This window comes from Falco naumanni, chromosome 13 (genome assembly GCF_017639655.2).
Source record: "Falco naumanni isolate bFalNau1 chromosome 13, bFalNau1.pat, whole genome shotgun sequence".
NCBI classification, from domain to species: domain Eukaryota; kingdom Metazoa; phylum Chordata; class Aves; order Falconiformes; family Falconidae; genus Falco; species Falco naumanni.
The window spans coordinates 12,828,397-12,851,444 of NC_054066.1; the positions used below are offsets into that span (position 1 = coordinate 12,828,397).

At 40.2% G+C, this 23,048-nt stretch overlaps 1 protein-coding gene across 4 annotated transcripts in view; it reads right to left on the reverse strand.

Annotated features, from left to right (window-relative positions):
• The window catches only part of TFDP2 (transcription factor Dp-2), a 63,000-nt gene that overhangs the window by 37,428 nt on the left and 2,524 nt on the right, over nt 1–23,048 (reverse strand). For 3 of the 4 annotated variants that reach the window (XM_040612822.1, XM_040612823.1, XM_040612820.1), the window contains exons 2-3: nt 13,110–13,203; nt 6,562–6,628 (exon numbers count right to left, since the gene is read on the reverse strand). In XM_040612822.1, the coding sequence (XP_040468756.1) occupies nt 6,562–6,628; nt 13,110–13,124 (82 nt within the window). In that variant the 5' untranslated portion in view covers nt 13,125–13,203. Of the gene's footprint in view, nt 1–814; nt 980–6,561; nt 6,629–13,109; nt 13,204–23,048 lie in introns of those variants that run through there. The other variant, XM_040612824.1, reaches the window with a different exon arrangement.

Genomic DNA, 23,048 nt, shown 5'->3' on the forward strand with positions numbered 1-23,048 from the left:
TGGCCCCATCCTCTTGACATTTAGTCTTTCAGATATTTATACATATTGATATATATGTATATATCATTATATGTAGATACATACGCTCTCAGTCTTCCCCAGGCTAAACATTCCCAGCTCTCTCAGCCTCTCCTCACATGAGAGATGCTCCAGTCCCCTCACCATCTCCATAGCCCTCCACTGGACCCTCTCCAGTAGTTCCCAGTCTCCCCTGACCTGGGCAGCTCAGCACTGGGCACAGCACTCCAGATGTGCCTCACCAGGGCAGAGCAGAGGGGGGATCACCTCCCTCCACCTGCTGGCCATGGCCCTCCCAGTGCACCCCAGGGTCCCACTGGCCACCTTGGCCACACGGGCACGCTGCTGGCCCATGGGCACCTTGCTGCCCACCAGCACTCCCAGGTCCTTCCCCGCAGAGCTGCCCCCCAGCAGGTCAGCCCCAGCCCGTGCTGGTGCGTGGGGCTGCTCCTCCCCAGGGGCAGGACCCTGCACTTGCCTTTGCTGAACTTCACCAGGTTCCCTCTGGCCTGCCCAGGTCTGGCTGAATGGCAGCGCAGCCTCCCGGTGCACCAGCCACTCCTCCCAGTTCCGCACCACCCCCAGACTGGCTGAGGGTGCCCCTGCCCCTCCACCCAGGCCGCTGATGGATGAGCTGCACAGGGCTGGACCCAGCACTGACCCTGGGGAACACCGTGAGCTACAGGCCTCCAGCTGGCCCCTGCGCCGCTGGTCACAGCCCTCTGAGCTCCGCCATCCCGCCCGTTCTCAGCCCACCTCGCTGCCCGCTCGCCTGACCCACACCGCCTGTGCTCACCTGGGAGGGTGTTACGGGAGACAGCGGCAAAAGCCTGGCTGAGAGGTCAGGGTAGGCACCATCCACTGCCCTCCCCTCATCTACCCAGCCAGCCATTCCATCCTAGAAGGCTACTGGACTGGGCAGGCGTGGTTTCCCCTTGGTGAATCCGTGTTGACTACTCCTGATAACCTTCTTTTCTTCTACATGCTTCAAGATGACCTCCAGAATGAGCTGTTCCATCACCTTCCCAGGGATCGAAGTGAGACTGACTGGCCTCAAGTTTTCTGGGTCTTCTTTCCTGCCCTTTGTGAACACTAGAGTGACACTGGCTTTCCTCCAGTCCCCAGGCACCTCTCCTGTCCTCCATGACCTTCCAAAGATGATGGAGAGTGGCCTAGCGATAACGCCTACCAGCTCTCTCAGCACTCAGGGGTGCATCCCATCGCGGCCCACTCCTCCCCACGCAGCCAGGACACAGTTAGCCTTCCCCCTGGCCAGGGCTCCTCGCTGGCTCACCATCGGTTTGCTCCCCACCAGCACCCCGGTCCCTTCCCACACAACTGCCGTCCAGCCGGTCGGCCCCAGCCTGCGCTGGTGCAGGGGCCGTTCCCTGCCGCGATGAATGTCTCTCTCCAGCCTGTCGAGGTTCCACGGAGGGCAGCGCACGCCTCTGCCGCGCCACACACCCGGCACCTCAGGAGCGCGCTTCCCCGTAACAACGCCCAGTGCAGGCCGCGGCTCGGCTTCTGCGCGCCCCTCCCGGCCTCAGGCGGCGGGGACCCCCGCGGCAGCGCCTCTTCAGAGCGCGGACACCGCCGCCCGCCGCGAGGGGCCACCGCGTCGCGTTTACAGCCGGCAAGCCAGCGAGCGGGCACGGGCAGCGCGGGGGCCGGCCGGGCCGCCTCTGCCGCAGCGCGGGCGATGGCGGCCCCCGGGCGATGGCGGCCCGACCAGGCGGGAGCAATGGCGCGCCCAGCCCGCCCCGCGGAGCCCCCGGGCCGCCCGAGGCCGCCCCTCTCCCTCGCGCGGACGCGGCCATTCCCGCGGCGTTCCCCGATTCCGCCGGGAGGGGTTGGAAATGCACTTCCCCAGGCGGCGTCTCGGGGCCGGAACGCCCCTGTCCCGAGGGGGCAAAGCGAAGCCCAGCGCCCGCAGCAGCCAGCGCGGCCCCTGCTCGGGCCGGGGGGGCGCGGTGCTGGGCCGCCGGGGCAGCAGCTGCAGCGGGGGGCTGCCCCCCGCCCCGCCGTGCCCCCCGCCCCGCCGTGCCCCCCGCCCCGGGCGGCCGGCAGGGTGGGCAGCCCCACCTCTGCCCCAGCCCAGCACACTTCACCTTCTTCGGCGCGACCGCACAGATCGAGCAGGTTTTTTAAATCTGCAGTTGCTTTCACATTTGGAGTTCTGTGTTTCGTTCAAAGGCATGTCCAGGACAGGCTGTCCCTTTACCTGTCCCTGCAGAACGTAACTAATTAACTCATTTCAGGTGTGTGGAATTAAGAGCGCTCACCTGATGGTACCACATCTCAACTGGATTTACAGCAGCTTCTTTGACTGCTAAAATGATTTTGCAAGAAATATCTGAGGCAAACTTTGACGTTGTTACAGGGCTTCATACCTGCAACTCCAACACTCAGCAGATCAGGTAGCCCTGGGACTACTCTTTAAACCAGGATGGAGCCCTCAAAGCCTTGGGCATCCATGTGCACGCACAGAGGGCAGGTGAGGTGGCTTTATGGGACAAGTGACCAAGTGGTAACACAGATATGCCCTCTGCTTGGAATCAATGGGAGAAGATTTGCTTTTCTATTTTTATATGATGTACCAACAGGATTACAAAACTGCGTTTAACTTACTGACTAGGAATGTCTCCCAAACAGATTAAATTTTAAATTCTTCTGGTTACACATGCAACTTTTCAACATAAACTCTACAGTATGTCTGAATTAATTCAATCACAGCTTGAAACAATGATCCCAAACCCACCAATGAACTGTCACTATCCAGCTCATTCATAAACCTAATTATACCTGTTAAAGAACTAACTTGAACTATTATACTTAATAATTTTTAATAGAATGGGCCAACTCCACAAAGACATCTAGGATTTTGCCTAAATAACGGAGTATCTTAGTTGTTGTCAATTAACTGTATTAGGCACCAAAGTTCTGCCTACACCCCGGAGCATGTCAATCTTGTTAGCATGAAGCATACCAGCAGTTTCTCCCAACAGGCACAATCCATGATAAAACACTAGAAGAACACCTAACACGAATGCACAGATCTCTCCCCAAGGCTAGGAGCAACAATCATCTCTGTGCTCCAGAACACGAGACGAAGCACGCCTTCTGCACTCAGTTACCCAAGTGCATTCATTCACTAAAGAGTGAGAACCAGGGCCATTTTTTTTCTGTCTGGGAGAACTAAAAGGCAGGTCTCCTACAGGAATAGTTTTAAATAACTAGTCTGCCAGGTACTTTCAGATATGGAAAGCACAGTCAACCCAGTTTGCCACAGCTGAACAATTTTGCCTGTAACAAGAAGAATCTACTATGTCAAAGACTGAGTGAAAATGACTTTTTCTGAAAGGAGACATCCAGACTGTGTTGTGTGAACTACTTAAAACACTTTACCCCATGACTGTCCTTGCAACAAGTGGTCCCTGGCACTAGGGGAGTACCCTGGCCATCAGTCAAAAGCCATCCGCATGTGGCATTGCCTCTCAGATCCAATGAATATTTGTTTCAAGCAGAGTGAAAAAGCTCCAGTTGGAGATCCCTGAGCCAAAAGAGCCTGTTGCCTATGAGTTAAAGGCAACAAATGTAGGAAAGTAAACTGTTGAACAGGAATTGCTGACTAACCAAAGTGAACAACATTCTGAGTTAATGCTCTGCTGAACACTGTATTTCTTCTAGGCACACCCAGAAAGAAATATTTAGTTCCCTTCAGAATTAAGCAGTAAGTCTTTTTATGAGGGTTAAAAATTTGGATGTATGTGCTTTGATTCTGCAGTCATCACATCTAAAACATCCAATTCCTTAGTAAATCTGTATTGCATTTAGATATGCTGGGTACCAGAAATGCTTCTTTTCCCCAGACATCTATACAAAGAATAAAAAAAAATACTGAAAGTACTCCAAAAAGCCTGAATCAAAAAAAGCTACAGCAAGAAGACCAAAAGACCACAGTATTCACTATTAGGCACAGGAAACAAGCAAGTAGTAAGAAAACTGAATCCCCAAATAAACCAAACAAACTGTCAACCTATTTAGGAACAGTAATTCAGGATTTAAAAATCAGCAGAAGTGAGACAACAGTACTTAGAAGACTTAGAAGTTAGACTGAGATACCTAAGCAGTCTGTGAGCATTAACTTCTCCTGTAGCAAAGTAAATCTGGAAAAATATCCAGGAGATTGTGCATGGATACTACAGGTCATGGTTGGAAAGATAAATGAAGCCTGATCAAACACACACTGGAACAGCAGCAACACAGTAACTGCTTCAGATGGTTCACGGGAAAAACTCAGGGAGAAAAGAGATTTTGAAAGTTAAGCCTGTGAACAAAAAAAAGCAGAGAAAGCAATTTTAGAGTGCAAGGGTCAAGTGAAGCTGTTTTGATGACGCATTTTTAATGTGAAAAAGCCAGGAGATTTCCCCTACATAACTATCTAGTGGTGCTAATACTACAGAATGAGATGCAGCTGTACATACGAGTACAGAAACAGCAATGGCTGATTTGCTAGGTGTTTCAAGACATTCTCCTGCAGTTTGAAACAGCATCCTCAAAGACCCAGGCTGCAGCGTTACTGTTACTAGGCAAAGTGGCAAAGCAATGGGTTTATCAAGAACAGTCCACCATTTTTCAGATTTAAACCCAGTAAAACCAGGATTACACAATAGATTTCACAGTATAAGGAAAGATCAAAGTTCATTAAAAAAAGTAGACAAAATTTTTAAGGAATTTGCTGTGTGCTCATGGCTCAGCGCTGGAATCCAAAGTGTTCCTTCAATGCAATACTGGTACTAGATTAGTATGTTTGTGCTACAGGCAAATAACAAATAAACACACACCGTAAATAATCTTTTTAGAAAAAACTCCAAATGCTGCAATGTTTCTAAACAAAATTTTCTAGTACTTGAAATCTGATACTTTCAAAAAGATTCTTATTTGAGCAAATGGCCTCTCTCTTTTGCTCTTGAACGTACCATAAATCCATCATACTTCATTCTAAGAACACTGCAAAGGCACATTATGAGCACACCTGGACATATAGCAATAAATTTAATTTAGTTTTACTCTAGCAAATAAGTTAACTTAAATAATGGATAAAACAATAAAACCTGTATTCATTAGGAAGCTCACAAAGCCCTGTTAGGAGATGGTGGGTCTGAATGCCTGTCTGGAGTTTCCTTCCCCTTCCTTAGCTTCATGGGTTCAACAGTGGACATGCCAGAAGTAATACTTCAGATTGAAAGTAAGGGACAGCTTAGATACTGGCATGCAAGTTTTTCCAGCTTTTACGGAATATTTGATTCTCCAAGAAGAAAAAGCCAGCACAAAAAAGATGTTATATCTGAACAGATGTCAGTGATTTTTAAGTACACCTCAAGGTTAAAAAAATATAAATCATTAGAGCATAACATTTAAAAAATATAGAAGACTGGAGGTAAATAATACATCCATCATCCCAGAAGCAAACTCTACTAACAACTGGGATAAGGATCATGTGATATTACTACTAACAGCAGTGTCCTATAGTTTATACAGTTACTCAATTTAGTTATTCTCTGAAGAATAAATTGCTTTCTCACAGAAATGATTTTCAAATGTTGTACTTACTTTAGTCTTTTTCCATAGTATCATGACAATAATTACAAAATAAAGGCATACAACACAAAGGGCAATTATCTCACCAGTGCACCACAAATTAATTCTCAAAGACCTAAACCCAGTCTGTAAAGTTCTGCATAGTTTAGAAAACTAGAAAGATACTGTAGCTCTAGCCTTTTCCTGTTTAGACTTTTACTTTTTCAGACTCTTAAGTCTGATGCACCTAAAATGCTGTGATGAGTCAAAAATCAATTCTTGCAGCTTCTATATGCATTTGTTTATTGCAGTCGATAACAGCAAGCCAGTATTTACTTAGAAAGCTTGATTGAAGCATTTCCTGACTTGAAAATTCTCAAGGTTTCTAACATTGGTAAGGGGTTGCTGTTTTGTTTTATTGGAATCCTATAGCTGGTTCTGACTGCCAACACACTGTTTTAGAGTCAAAAGTGATTAATCTAGAAATGCTTAAGATGCAACAGGATAGGGCAAAATATAATTACTACTGTAAATTGTACAGAATGCTCATAAAAGTACCACAAGATACCACCAACCCTGAAGTCATGCTTAACACCTTCTCTCCCATTTGGACTACAACAGAGTCTGAGAACTTCATGGGGGAGGTAGAAATCAGAAAATTCACCACATCATTCACCATCAAGGAAAGAAAAAAAAGGGCTTATTTTATCTAATTATTTTTACTACATCCTCTGAAAACCTGAAGATCGTCCAATCTTTGTTACTGACACTTGCATGCCAATAATAAAACTACCACCAGTGTGGATGTATGAAACACATTTCAGACATTTAAATTCTGAGTCTCCCAAAACTGAACAGACCATATGCAGTGAAATCAGCAATACTACTAATTTAGTAAACGTAAGAGAGAAATAAGTCTTAATGTACGCTTCTTTTCTATGTATACAAATAGAATTCTCTTACCTTTTGTTGGACTCTGGTTCTGATCTATAAATCCTTTCAAGTCTCCATTTGTGGAAGTCACACCAACCTGAACAAAACATTTTTGCAGTCTTAAAATACGAGAAACCTTTCTATGTTTTTTAGCATGCAACTAACAGTATTACAAAATTAATGTGTTCTACATTTCTGAAACATCATAATCCTACAAACAGTAGTCTAACAAGAGCATGAGATAGAAAGCAGAGGATCCAAGACATTTACTATGTATATATGAAGACAAACTGCAATTTTACCTAAGTTCTTACCTAAAAAAGCCCCTAAATATTCTGATACTGTACTATACATGACTCAAGCAGCACATTCTGATTATTATGGTGTAGGTCACTGTCCCCTCCAAGTCAAACAGGGCAACTGCCACCAACAACACAGCAGAAATCTGCCTGATGTCCAGTATTCTCAGTACAAAGCTGCAGTCTACAGGTCTGAGGAGACGTGACTATTGATGCATTATAAATACATTCCCTAGTCTTCAGAGATGAACTGATTTACCCTGAGGGTAAGTTACCAGAGGCATGGAGAATGGTGCATCTCAGAGTTTGGCATGTACACAAAGCATAGAAAGGTGGAGTTTGCATAGAAAAATGCAAGATCGCTGTTCTTGGATGAGAGAGGAAAGAGATGGAAAGTCCCTCAAATCCCAGCTAATAAGGGATGGGCCCAGCAACAACAAGTATTGGTAAGGCACTCCGCAGTTTCAGAGCGTTATGCTTGCACCACCTTAGTAACCTCTGTTGAACAAAGCATTTTGTTTTGCTTCCAAGACAGAAGCTGTGATAAGCACCGAAGGATTGAGCTCTGTTTGGAACAGTAGGCAATTAAACTAAATACCTCAAAATCTCTTTCTGAAATATTATAAAATTTGAGTACTTCTGTAAATAATTGGGACAAAGGGCTCAGGTATTCAAGTTAAGAAAAAACAATCATACAGTCAAAGATCAAATATTTGCTGTATTTTACAGATGTATGTAGTAATAATAGAACATATGCTAGGGCCACCTGTATCATTTTAATCATAGCACATTAGAAAATAATTTAATTGCAGGCAAATTAAACAGTAGTAACATAACACTAAAATAAACTACACAAGAACAACAAATACCTACTACAAGCATTCAATTGCACAGTCCCACTAGAGAACTTGTATTTGGTAAGTAATTTTTGAAGAGGAAAATCTGCATACAGCACTGATACACACCTTTGAAACTACTTCTATTAAGACTTTTTTCACCATCAGGAACAACATACAAACATTAACTGTTGTTGTATTACAAAAAATACTGCCTAAATGAGCTAAGTCCTGTTTCTGTAAACAAGCTCTTAGGGATGCTCATAGGTCATCAATTAATCTCAAATGTTGCCTATATCAGACTTGCTCTTTCCTGTCACATGCAACTAGAGGGTCACATACTATTTCTAATGGGCAATCAAGTGCTTTGGTTGTTGCAGACTATGGTATCACCAGAAGCTGCTTTTGAAACGGCAAGGATCTCATTTTTTCCTCTCCATTTTCCCTCTTGTCTCCCACCAGGTAGCAGCGGTGCAGAGGCAATGAAGCAGGGCTGGTAAGGACATGGCCTGGATGTGAGTACAGGGAAGAGGAGGAAGACATGAGAACAAACACAAAATGTTTCCTACCACTATGGAAAACAGCAGCATTCTAGTGTGCTTTCTCCCGGTGCTTGGGCAGCCAGGAGAGCTCATGTGGGAAGAGGTCACTGTGCTTCCTTCTGCAGAAAACGCATTCTTAAGGAGATCTTTAAAACAGAGGTTTGGAAAGGTTACTAATTTGCATAGCATATAGCACCTGAAAGGGCCTTATGACTGCCAAGCCAAGATGAAAAGCCTTCTTGCATCATACTACTGCTGCCTTTGCACAGTAACAGTATCAGCTTCTCCACAGGATCCCTGCCTTTGCAAGAAATAGAACACCATAAAGAGGAGAAAATTTTAATTCAGAGAAGGAACAGGGGAGCCACAGGGGTAAATATCAAGTGTAAGATACAAGGGCCTTAACTCATTCCAAGAGAAAAGATAAGAATTACAATTCCTATGAACATCTTCAAAGAGAGCACTGCAGTTTGTTCACAACTGAACTTTCAGCTCTGGATTTACAACTGTATGTTTCCCTATTGATTCATATCGGTGCTTCAGTTAAAACACTGAAGATGATATACATATGCATTGTCAGACCAAGATGACTCTCCACCTATTATGAAAATTCAAACATTTACATTTAATTCTCTGGAAGATGTAGATAATTTAACTGGTTCAATACTTAAGAAAACGCAACTAAGTACTTGAGGTGGTTTTTGTTGTATCTTGCACTTCAGCGATCCAAATGATAAAAAAATTACAGCAGAACTGTAGTTTGCACAGAAATACATATTTTCATTATGATGGTCCTAGTAACACATTTATAAAGACCATCCAATGAACAGGAGCCCTTCTCTCAATTTTATAATCTTTGTATCTAAATTTAGAAGAGCTTGAAAACAAACTTTAATTTCATGAGACCTGAAATGAGAAGTGTGGCAGATCTAAAGGAATTTCTCTTATGAAAGAATTATCTACCTAAGCCCTCAGACAAAACAAAGCGTGATGCAGTATTATAATACTGCAGCAGAACAAGAACTTTATAGCATTCCACTTCAACGTCAGACAGGTCCCAGGCCACGGTGTTACCTGTATGTCACAGTCACAGAGCGACTGTACCACCTACTGCTTTTGGGAATCTTGTCATTTCACTACTCCTAAGCTGACACCAGCAAACAATCCCATGCTTACACAGGTATCATTTATTACTTTTTGTACAGCTCATGTGGTATTTCTGCTTTACAACACTGCCCCTGAGTGTTTGGATTACTAGGCAGAGCAGGAGCAGAACTCCTACTTCTGTCCATCTGCAGCAAGACGAATCCAGCCATGAAGCAAGCACTTGACAGGCATCTGCACTGTTAAATACTTCCATCAAGCCCTAGTAGGTGAAGGGGTTTCCAAATGGGGCAAGGGGAAAGAAAAAAGAATCACAACCAGGCTCTTGGATGGGGCAGACTGTCACGAGCTGCTCTTGTAGCTTTATCAGCCTTCTCCACTGCTTGACATACTGTTCAAGTAGCAGAACTCCGCCTGCAATCCTTTTCTTCCCTTACAGAAATCAACTTTCCCATTAACCTGAAAAGTTTTTATTCTCTCTGCCCTAGAATTAATCCAGATTATAGCACACAGAAGTTGCAAATAGGTAGTGAATCCATTAACTGGCTGTTTTCTTATACCTGTAAGCCCTAACAGACTCATTTGTAGACATACTGTAGTAGTATCACTTACAGAAGCAACTCATACAGGACCTAAAAAGGGCTTGCATCACAAACTACAAGAAACCTGCATGGACTGTCAGTGCAGAACAGCTAATGTCCTTTACATTGTTTTTGAAGCGTGTCCTGTATAAGACAGGTTTTGAGGCTTGTTTAAGACCCTCTTGACCAACTTCAGCAGTTAAACTCATTCATTTTCTTCCACAGTGACATGTGAAAGAAGAACTAGTACAGCGATTTAAATAACCTTACCTATAAGGCAACCACCCTCTGAGAGGCAGCAACAAGTAACTTTACAAGCACACGTATATAAATTCAGATCAGACAACCAACCTAACAGTCTCCAAATAATCTGCTTCAGTCATATTATTTATTTTATCCTAAAAATAACTCTGAATATTTGCTCATTCCTGCCCCCTGCCCCCCCCCCCCCCCCACTTCTCAATACTGTCTTGGTGTCTTGCCTTCTTACCTGAAGGACGGATAGGAATGGAAGTACAAAACAGGCAAGAAAAACACATGATATAAGGAAAGAATGAAATAACCCATTATTACAGGGTGATTTAAATTACATCTAGGTACAATGTATATGGTAAGCACATAAATATCTCATCTCAAAGAGAATCCGTAACTTTTATTTAACATTTTATTATTCACAGCTGCTTTCATTGTGTTTTCTAAGGAAGGTCAAATTTCCCATAATCACTGTTCCACAAACAGATACCGGAAAGTGTCCTACATTTAGAGCAGGTCAGCAGTGAGCCCAGCCCTGGTAATTCTCCCATCATGTACTCAAAAAGTTAGCAAGGAAAAACAATGATGGGGAATGTTACTCATCTCACATACACATTCAGTCTAGGGAAACATTTTGCTATGTGCTTGAACCGCAAGCTTCCTTGGAGACAAGGTTGCTCAACATAGCTTATGCATGTGAGATGCAAAGACATTTTAGCCTAAGCTCACTGCACTTTGTTCTTGCGATGCATTAGGAGCACAAACATCCCCAGACTACTGTGTCCCAGTTGAGGGATAGTGATTTCAGAACATGGAGATGATAGCTTCCTGATGGGTACAAGTTTGATGAAAGGTAAGTGCCCTTTAAGAGTTTTCCAGATGTCCAAATTCCAGTACTTTAAAGTTCCCTTTCCTTGATGCTTCAATGGAAAGAAAAAAAAAAGTGAAGTAGAGAAACTCACTCCCTCAACTCACTCCGCAGACCATCGAAATATTTCAGACAGTGTAACAGACAAACACTAACCTTACATGTGAAACAGGTTTCAGGCTACAGAAACCCACAGATGTACTTTAAACTCTAGAACTCTACACTAGGGCTGACACTACTGGTCTGAGCGTGCAATTCTGAATAACTAAGATTGGGAAATCCTGAATAAGTGCTACAAATCAGTACAGAAAGTATATGACCATTCTTGTTTTTACAAGGGTTAATATTGTTTATTTGTATAAACAAATAAAGATTTGTTATTTATTTTGCAAATCTGCTGAAAAAGTATACTTAAACATGAAAACTGAGTTCTACTTCCATCTGCACCACAGTAACTGATTTTCTGTAAATAAACCCAGAAACATTAACTAGTAACTAAGTTTGCATAGTTTAATATGCAAAATTTCAAAGCATACATACCAATAAAATATTTACTCTATAAAATAACTACAGCCTTGCATTAAAGCCAACAACAAAAACATATTTTTGTATTCAGCACAAGAGCATGTTGCTCAGACAACGTCCTATATCTGTCCTCAAAGGTTTTCAAACCCCAAAGCCCTGAGCAGCCCTAACAAAGCAGGGAGCAATTGGGCTCTGAATCCAAGTGTCAAAAAGCCTTATGCAAAGCACCAGAGTAGATGGCCTCTTGAGATGCCTTCCAACGTATGTCACTCTATGACCTTATCACATAACACTCCATGGATTTTACTGGCATTGGTATTTATCTTTTGACTGCATTGAACAAAAGGTCAAAACCACAAATGATTTGGATTTCTGCAGCTATTCCACATACATCAGTAGAATTACCTATTTATACTACAGTTGAATACGGCCTATGAAATAAGTAAGTCAAGGGCTTTGCATACACACATCAATTTATTTTCTGGTGTGGTCAGCTTGAATCAAACAGATCTAAGACATCTGAAAGCCTTACCTGGAACTACAAACCAAATAAAACTATTAATAAAGCCCACAAAAAAGACCATTCTGAGACTTGAGAATTAATTTAACCGAACTACGCTCTTGGCATGAATCTAACCAAAAATGCACAAAAGCTTTTGCAGTTACTTAACAGAGAGCCACCCTAGGGCTACCTGCACTTTTCCTGTGGGGTACTTCCTGAGCTGTGTTGGTTCCTAAACCTGTCCAGATTTAATTAGACTGCAGGATGCCCTATCAAAGGCAGTCAACAGGTAAACTGTCTGGGGCCTGAAGTCATACTCACCTCACTGACCACCAAGCTTAATCAGAACTGTTCTCTACACAAATTGTGTACCTCAGGAAGCACAGATAATTAGGCAGAAAAGTAAGGTCAGAATGTTAGACATTTCATAAGCTTCCTCAGAAATCACAATAGGGGAGTCAAATATAGAGCCTCTAGACACCAAATTAGAGGCTTGTTAACGTGGCAAAGAAACAGGAAGGCCCTCAGTCTTCCAGAAACCGAAAGTGTACCAACATTAGTAAAAAAATATGCCACCTTTACATTCTTTCTTGAGTTTTGAGACTTAGACTCAGTAGAAGGATTTTCCCCTGGTCAAAGGTGAGATGCTTCAAAAAAATGAGAAGCTCTCTGATAAATTTGGAGTAATGTTATAGGAATCATAGAATATGTCAAAGACTATCTCAAGTTGGAAGGGACCCATAAGGATCAGTAACAAAACAGCATAAAGCGTTTCCCCAGTTATCAACCTGATCTACAGCTGAGGAAACTCCACATCCTTAAAGAGCTTCTAACCAGTTTACATTTATCAAAATACTGCAGAAGATTATGGGGTATGCATTTGTAGTATACAAAAATAAAACAAGATTTTTTGAATTTGAAAGTCTGTGTGTTTGATTTCTTGTACAGACAAATACAAGAAATCAAACACAAAGACCTTCAAATTCTGAAAGCTAGAAGTGACTGGCAGCACGCCAATATATATACATATATATAAAAAAAGTAATACATGTTGTAGAACTGTACTTACATTTTTTGCCGTCATGTCAGACAGTATTGCTTTATATTCCGTAAAACCATAAGATATGCCTTTTCATCTTCACAGAATCTTTAAAATGAACATCCTGTAAGAAAATTAATAAAATATCTTAGTATAAATACATTTTCAGTTACCTCTCAAGCTGAAGCTCTACATCTCCAGAGGACAGGTTTTTTCTTTTACACTTTTTGATAAAATCAATCAGCACAGTAGTCAGGTCCTGCACAGATACTAGAAATGTACACTGCCTGTAGCAGGCAGAGTAATCTTATAGATAAAGGCCCAATTTACACAGAGGCCTAACTACATTAACGTGCTAGCAAAGTACGTCATACCATTACTAAAATCTTGTAATTAAAACCATGCAATCATTTGCATCTAATGCAGACTGACTCTGAAAACTGGAAGTGAATTAATTCTCTCCATCGTGTCTCTTTAGGCTCCAACAACAGAGAGAGCTTCTAATTGCATCACTGCAGACATCCAAAGATTCTGATAAAAAGTAGGAAATACTATGGAATATATATACACAGCAAATATTAAGTACTTCTAGGAAACATCCAAGAAAAAACATTCCCGTTCAAACTCATCTTTTTAGTATTTTCAGGCTTTTTTATTAACCCTATGTAATTGGAATTATCATATTAGAATTCCAGGAAAAGACAAACATTTTGGTATACTGAAAGTACTTGAAGTGACTTGTTCTTTCAATCAAAGCTTCCAGAAGTCTTACAGAAAACAGAACAAAACAAGTTACAATGTTAACAAAAAAAAAAACCCGGAAAGGAAACAAGTCAATGCTGGGAGCACAAACCAATTTAAAGATAGAATTAACTTGACAAAGGGTTTAAGTACTTCAAAAGTACTTTGTAAGTACTACTTGCTGTTAAAAAAATGGGACTACAAAAGACATCTGAACTGCACTTGGATGTATAAGAAAGGAAGACCTGTTCACACTTTCAAGTGTGGAATCAATTCAGTCAGATCTTTTGAAAGATCTTTTGAAAGATGCCTAAACTAGTTACCAAATGTAAGTCATGACCACTTCCAGCAGAACTCACCAGCTAAAAACGCAGGGTGCAATTTATGCTGTTTCCTCTGGTTTTTAACCTACAGAAAGTCTAAGAAATGCCAGTGTCTCCACCTCCCTTCTAGAAAAGTGCCAGAAACCGTTTCAGTAGTGTGCATAGCTAACGGGGAACTCTACCATCACTGCATTAGTGATTTTGGACAATCCAGAAGAATTTTAAATTCTACGATGTTTCTGTAGATTTCTGGGTTTATTCAGTCATCATATCAATTAAACTATTAGAGTTAGTGGTAAACATTTTGTTCAACTTAGAGGTGTTCTCCATTTCCTGTTGAATGAGCTGTATTTCTCTTCCTTAATGCCTCTATTTATTGCAACCATAATTAAGCAGTTACTCCAGCATATGAACACCACACAATTCTGTCTACTAAGACACTCTCCCACGAAAACTGTAAGTTTTAGTTTCACAATAAAACATCCAAGAAAATAATAAACTTTTTCCTCTGCCTTCTGAGAGCGCATTACAGAGATATATGTATTCACACCCTGGGGAAAGGGACTACTGGCTCTGCGTAGCAATCCTGAAACTTGAAGAGCCACAGAAAAGCCATAAACCTACAGTGGTCACAGCAAAGACCAAATACTGAATCCTTGCATTGCATCTGAAAATTATGATTTATGTGCCTTTTCTTTTTCTACTTTCCTCCTCCTTCCACATAAGCTCTTCAAATACATCATCTGGAGCTCTGGCCAAAATTCATTATGCAGTTTGACCTCCCCCCTCTTGCTTTAAGAGGCTTTACAAGTAATTTACTCAAATAAAACACAGTTAAGAATACATTTGCTAACCAGTTTTAACCTGTTTACAGATAAGCAAACTAGTTTCATCTTCAACAAGTTATTTGCTGTCAAGCTTAGTGATCCAGAATGTATTGTCCATAAACTATTACAGTCCTTTGCCACAATGCTCTTCAGCCAGTAGGAACAGTTGGTTTTCTTCCAGCTTTATGAACACATTTTGTCAAGCTCAAGAAGCCAGACTTTGTGACCCCACCATCTGCCACGACCTCTTGTCAGGTTCAGACAAAAGAACCTACACAGATGGCCTCAAAATGGAGGTTCTCTTCATTCCTAATTGCTGTTTGACAGCTTGCACCACACAGATAGAGAAACGTAACACTCAACCTTTTTGTTCTTTAGCTGGTTTCTACTGAAATGAGGCTGCACAAAGACAGGTTCAGAGCCCAAAGTACATAAGACACAGAGATTGCTTTATTTGAACTAAGGTTGTCCCTTCATAATCTAAGCCTTGGTTTATAAACCACTCCCATAATTTTGCTTTTTGGTCAGATACTGTACAGTACAGTGAACCAACTGAACTGTCCAACTTTGTAAACGTCCGAGTTAAAAGTTTCTAGAACATATGTTGTCTAATCACTTATACCAGTAACATTAAAAATCCAGTCTGGGCATTAAATTTACAAAAGCCCAGATAACAAAGCTCTAGTTACAACAAAACAGTGCAAGAGTGTTTACATGTACCTATTCCTGTTGCAAGTTAAAAGCCAGATCTATTCTGAATTTCAGTGATACTGAAGCTGAATCCCAGCACAAGAAACAATACAAAACAGTAAGCAGTTATCTGCAGAAAAATATCATATTCTTTCCTAGGTTTATTTTCCATGGTACAAAATCTTATTTTTAAATTATCCCTTTTAAGATACACATACTGGCTAAAACCTAACAGTAGAAAAGCCCTGTACCATAACTGTCAATTTTCTGTCCCTGAAAATTAAGTTTTACCAAACTTATCCTGGTTTTCTTTAGCTTTCTCCAGTTCTTATCAGTACTTCACACAGACCAGCATCACACAAAGATTCTCTCCAGTCCCAGAGGCCACTTCCACTTCTCAACAGAAAGTGCCATTTGTGTAAGTATTGCATCAGTGTTAAACAACTACAAATTAAGACAACTATTGGACAGTTACCTAAATTGTTATGATGAAAAGTCTTCATGGAACACAGAAGAAGATGTAGGTGTTTTAGTATACCAGAATGATCTTTGTCATCACCAAGGAGTTTTTTCAGTTACTTGATCAAGAGTATTGCAAAGTGAAAATTATTCAAAGTAACTGGGTCAGTTAAGAGGAAAGAAAGTGTCACCAGTTTCAAAAAAAAAAGTAATGCCAGCCTTTCTACTAGAAATTAGTTTATATTCTTCACACCCCTCTCTATATTACTAACCTTCAAGCTATGGTACTGCAAGGCTCATTTCAGAAGACAGCAGTAACAAAATGATTCCTTATTAATCAGTACAAGCTCAGTTTTAAACCACTAATTTATGCACAGCACCTACATGGATCAGACCATGTGTTACACATATGTTGCTTCACTCTGTCTCAGTTTTCAGACCAGGAAAATTTCAAAATTACAAAGTACTTATCAGAAATCCACCTGCTCCCAGGAAGTGTCTCCCCATCTTATTCCTACAAAACATTTCAATATCCAACTCCCTTTTGAAGCGACTGAGATTAAAACCGGTCAATTTTAGTGAAAATATCTGTGTGTACTAGCCAAATTAATGTATTGGCACCCCGAGAAACAAAAACACAACTTTGTTACCAGATTTCTGCAATTTAAATTACAGATTTTGCATCTCTATAAGAAGATGCCATTGATTTGTCAACTTTTTTCCCTGAGTCTTCTTCAAATGATTTAAGTCCCAGTTTTATCCTTTATTTACGTACACAACAAATAAACTTGGCCTACAAACTGCAAAAGGCAGGAATATCCATGTCCATATAACATCCAGCTTGTCATTTAATGTAGAACTTCAAAAAGCCAACCAAGGGGTGTATTCAACAAGCTGCATACACAGAATGGGAAATAAGTCACCATCTTCAGTTATCACACAGATAATTTTTATTTATCATTACAAGACCAGATTATCAAATATCAAATTTTTATTTTGAAAATCGTATTAGAAAGTAGCTCTTAGGAAAATCGGAAAGGAACTCCCACCATGATGTGTTTGATGAAGGTCTTGTTTGTTTTCTTTTTACTGTAAGCCACTGGATGCCTTCAAAAAAGCCTTTGTATATAACAGACAAGGTAATTAGAGAGACTGACCAAAGGAAATCTAAGTGACTTGACTGCTAAATTATATGAGGAGTCTTTAACAAAATAAAATAACTTAAGAGCAGTGAGTTTAAAAGCTTCATTGTTTAATCATTTTTATGTGACTTAAGAGACTGCAACCTACGAATCCAAAATACAGAAGTTTTCACTACTACGTGACACGAAAACAAAGTAAGCATGACCACTTTAAACCAAGATGCAAATGGAAGATACAACAACTGAAACCTAATTTGAAAGTGAGGTTCTCATCTTGTAGTTTGGGGAAACCAGGTGACAGAAGAAATCTGAAGGAACAGAACCAAGTAAGTACCTGCAATTGACCAGGTTCTCCTAAGTTATGTGACTGAGCAAAATGCCAATGTGTGATCAGAACAAATTAACCGACACCTCCTGACAACAGCAGTTATCATGACTCAAATTTACACTGCACAAAAAACCTGGAAGACTAGACAAGGCCTACATGTAAGTTCAATTGGTATAAACTGTAGCACTTAACTAATAACTCACATGTATTGTGGTTTGATAAAAGCATGTAAGGGGAAATGTCCCTTTAAGAACCTCTTGCTGTATATATTGAGGCAACAAACTAATCAGATCCCCTACAATACTCTCAGACTTGATCCCAAATGCTACATCCCCGTTAATCCCACTGCCTGTGATATTTATTCTCACTGTTGTAGACATTATTACATGACTAGCAAAAGCACTGTTGATGGAGGCTACTGAATATCTTGAACCCCAGGGATGAAAACAAGTCTGAGTGGATGTACAAGTGACAAGAACACACAACACAAGAACAAAATCCAAAGCTGTAATCCAACTCTCCCCTAGATGAAAATGCCTGAAGTCTCCATGCACTTAACAGCACTGTTGAGCCTCAAGTTCTGCTGCTTGTGCAGTCCTGACAGTGCCGAGACCCAAATCCCATCAATCCGCAACTAGGTATTCCTTCCCTCAAGGGACTCAGTTTGTTAGGCATGCTCTTAGACATGCCCAATGTCATGTAAATACTAGTGGTAAACCATGTGTGTAAGAATAGAAGCAGCACTCATGGCTTATTTCAAAACCAACAAGGTGAAGCATGTCCCTTACTGCTCAAATAAGGAGGATGTTACATTAAACATGTGGAATAATCTCAGGTAGCTGAACCTCTGAAAGCTCATTTTAATTCCCCAAACTAGTCTACTGTCATTCAAGATAAAAGTTCATACGGCTTAACATCAGAACAGCGGATAACATCCATGCAGCCCTTAAAGTAAGATGATCTAAAATTTCTGAGTTTTATAGACATTTTTATCAGCACAGATACATTTGGAATTAACAGAAATTTAGCTGCCATTCTTTTAAGTAGACAATCTATTGTGTAAGCTCACCTTTTGCTCTCTAACTAGGTTTCTAGCCCAGGGTTTTTTCCATAGCCAACTACTACACAGGGCACAACATTTGGGAATCTACTGCTTCCATGGGAAAAGGCAGGTACAACTTCTTTTCAGAGTAAAGAGCACACTGTGTTTTTACAAACATATTTTTTGCCTTAAGAAGTTTCCTGTTAGTAATGGATTGACATTTGAAAAAAATTTAGTGATCCATATGAATGACTACAATATCTTGCTAAGACAGTCTTTGTGCATTGCCAATAATAGATTAGCTCCTCTTTCAATTACGCTCAGTTGAAAAAATCTTTTGACTACTGAGACGTCAAACAAGCTTCTTGCTATCACCAGCTTGCATACTGCACGATGTATCAGAGAATGCTCTAGATATTAATCTGGTCTTGTAATGAGTTTTAATTTTGAGATTTTAAAATTTCCAGAGTTATCAGTACTTTGATAAACACATGGAACAGTTCAACCACCCTGCTGAGATACACTTTTGTCTACACCCTGCAGCTGAAAGCATCTTAACATCCAGTGAACTGAAGATAATTTTACATTTGCATTTAATTAAAAATCACCAAGTTATATAGGGATAAAGAACTTGATGATGGAGACTTAGTTACTATTTCGTACATTCTCCTTGTAATTTGCTAGAAGCTTTGTTCTAGTTTAAAGCCATAATTAACTCTACTTTTGCATGGATTGAAGATTATGACGCTGTTCACCGAAGGGTAAAGGTTACAAAAACTTTAATGCTTTTTTAGTTATAATTAAATTCAAAGGCAAAAGGGAATTTTTCTAGTGATGCACAAGCTCTCAAATACTGATTATAGCACGCAAAATTACCTAAAGGATACAGTTCCATGAAACAAATTGCACTGATGCAAGATCCTATCCCTGCTATCATTACTAAAAGGGTTTTCCCACTTTGCCCTACTTGTTCTGCTTCACATTCCTTCCCCATGCTACGTGCTTTCAACAACTCCCATTTCTACCCGACTACCTCAATGAATCAATTTAGTTCTAATATTGTCAGAATAGCAACAATGGGGCTGAAAGGGGGAAGAAGAAAGTTTTCCATATGCTGCAACCCACTGGAAGTTCAGATGACCATCTAGGCCTGTGCACAGGACAGGACTAACCCTTTGCACTTAGCAAACTGCTCAGCTCAGTCTGGTTTGCAGAACCATCATGACTCTTTCCAAAAAAAAAGCATTTATGATCTCCTGAAAATTTACTTAAGGATTGAAATGTGACAATAGATTGGATATGGTTTGTTTGTATGAAGACTACTCCATGCTTTTTAAGAGTTCACTGGAGTCTGTGCATGCTTCAAAAATCCATTAGGAAGAAGAGGAATGTTTTGTCTTCAGATCATAGTTTTTCCAATTTCTTATACAGCAAGAAGCAGGATGAATAACTTGCTTTTGACGGACAGAAGATGCCTGCTGTTACATAGAATCAATAAACAGCTTGAAATTTTACCAGTTGTATACATAAAGTTATAAAATTTTTTTTAAAAATTCTAAATGTATTTACAATTATGTTATATTTTAAATAAACTGAAGCTTACGACAATCAGATTGCACATTTAAGAGAACAGAAATATATTTTTCAAGCTGCTCAAGTCTCAAGGTCAAGTCTATAATGAAAGGAAAAGTTACCTCTTTCCTTACAATAAATGGAGAGCCCATGTACACAAAGGGTTTTTATTTCACTCTGGGGACATAAACTCACTTTCACTTTCAGTTCCTAATCTCATTCATAATTATTGGTTATTTCACCACCATAATTTCTATTAAAGGTCAATTACTGTTATTCTGGTAATTACAGCTATTGGTCAGATAGGAAAGGTTTAATACTTGGATGACCATTATGACTCACAAGTGACTTTTAATATGTTAATGGCCTGGAATTCACAAGCTTTAATGAACAAATACTGATACATTTGCTTTAAGACTTTAATTCCCACAAATATCATTATAATAGCTGCTACCAAGTTGAAGAATTCATCTATGCAACTTCACTAAAAGTTCATAGCCTGAGAAACAGGGCATACTTGTAGCAACCTGCCAGCTTCATTCTGAACATATGACCTTATTTTTCATTACTTTTTTTACACTTACATCTTGGGCTGAAATTCCCAGTAACAAAACAGTGAACAAAAATGGTCATTTACTCATGCAGAACACATCTAACATACCATGAAGAAACAAACTATGAGTTCCTACTAAAGCAACCTTTTCATGCACCTTCCCAGATGATATAGTCACCCAAACAGAGGTTAGTAGTAAGGGCCTCTGTAGAACAAAAGAACTAAAGAGATCGTAAGACAGAATTCAATCATTTGCTATTCCCACCCAAACTGAGGCAAATCTGGCAGCAACAGGAACCTGATGAAACAGGAGAAACCTGACTTACCAAACAGTGGAACATGCCCTAACTTTAACAGGGAAAAAAAATAAAATCAAACTGCAAGACCAGAATTACATTCACAAATGGACTTCGGTCTACAGAAGTTAACAAAAACGTTTGGGACACAGGCACCCCGTACACTGTTAGGACAGCAGCTATCTAGGAACAGGAGAAGCAGCATAATCTCAACTACCATCACTGCCTCCTCTTACCACTGTTCTGTAAAATTTCACTGACTGCAATGATGTAAAACCAGTCAAAAGAAAAGGAACATCATCTTTATAAAATGGATTATTTCTAGAAGCTGTTAAGCAACAGCACGTTTAGAAGCTTTCTGAAAAACCCGCCTGTTAGTGTCTATCAAATATCCTAAGGACTGTAAACCAGGAAGATCACAGTGCCATGGGGACCCTGGATATTGCCTTCAAAGATACCTCTAAAGGAGCCCCCTCTGCAATTCATGCTTAACTGATCTGCAAAGTTAACAGTATCGAGTTGTCTTCTACCTCTCTTTTAAACATTATCACGAAGACAGAAATAATGAAATTGCATCAACACCTGAATTGCTGCAGTTCACAACCAAGGGTACTAACAAAACCAATGCTTATCTTTTTCCAGCTTAGTTTCAGTCTCTATTGTGACAGCCAATACTAATGTGAGCTATCTAAAGCATTACTTTATCACCAAGTTAGTGCTGCAAAAACCTAAAAATTTCTATAGGTTTCAGTAACAACAAGTATTATCAAAATGCTACTATTCAGTAGGCTTTGGATTCTGCAGGCTGTGTTCTGAAAGGCAAAGAACTTCAACAGTAGTATGTAAATAGTCAGATCTAGCAGTTATTTCAAATAACATCCCTTTTCATTTAATTACTATTCTGTATTTCACTAGAAATACGACATTCTAGAAAGCTATGCTTTTGTTACAGATCCTACTAACACATATATTAGTACACACATTATTAGCTTATATTACAATATATAGTAGTCTTCCAAACTGAACTATCATAGGCATACAGTTTGATTTGCTTAGACTGTTTTTTTAAATGCTATTAATATTGGAAAGTATGAAACTTGAACAGTCTGTAAAGACCTTTATTGGAAACTGCGCTCAGGAAATCAGACAAAGTAGCAAAAAAGTTCCGTTAATGAAACTGTAACAGTAAGATCACTTACTACTGTGTCACCTTTTTGCGAAAGAGCTATAGTCTACAAATCAAGTAACAGGGAGGGGAAAAGAATTGATATCAGTTCAACACTGGATGCTACAAACACCACATAAACAATCAAACCAGGAAGTTGTTAAAAAACTGTCACTCCCTACCACACCTGCACCTTTTTACATATTTCCTAGCCTATGCTTAGTTTTTCAGATCCTTCAACAGGCGTTTATACTATCAGCTCTGAGCCAGTATACATACTGTTACCACACCAAGATATCTCAACTTTTTCCAATGAATACCTAAAATTTTGTGATAAACCTGTCTGACTCCAGTGGCTTCTTGGCTTTGCACACGAGAAATCCACAAGTGTATTTCCTTGCACAAGACTAGACAGTTTATTTTCCCTGTTTCAAGATTCACTGTTGATTCATTATTAGTCATGCCCTGTGAATGTGATTGGAAAGATAGAAGAGAAATTCTTAATCATTTCACCAAGAAGTATGTAGAAAGAGAGAACAATTTAAGAAATTGTCGTTTAATAAAGACAACCCTAAGAACCCTATTTTTAGGTAGTACATCAGAAAAAATGCAATTCCAAGAACTGACTTAGACTAGCTCTAACTAAAGAACTCATTCTACTCCACATTAGGATGCACAAGTTTAAAATATTACTGTCTATATAGTATAGGCTGTAGCTTCCCCCTCCCAACCATATCAGGTCACTATTTTATTGCTTTTAGAGATTTGCACTAAACTTGCCTGTAGGCAGTGAAGAGTTCTGCACACTTAAACCAAATAACACCATAAATT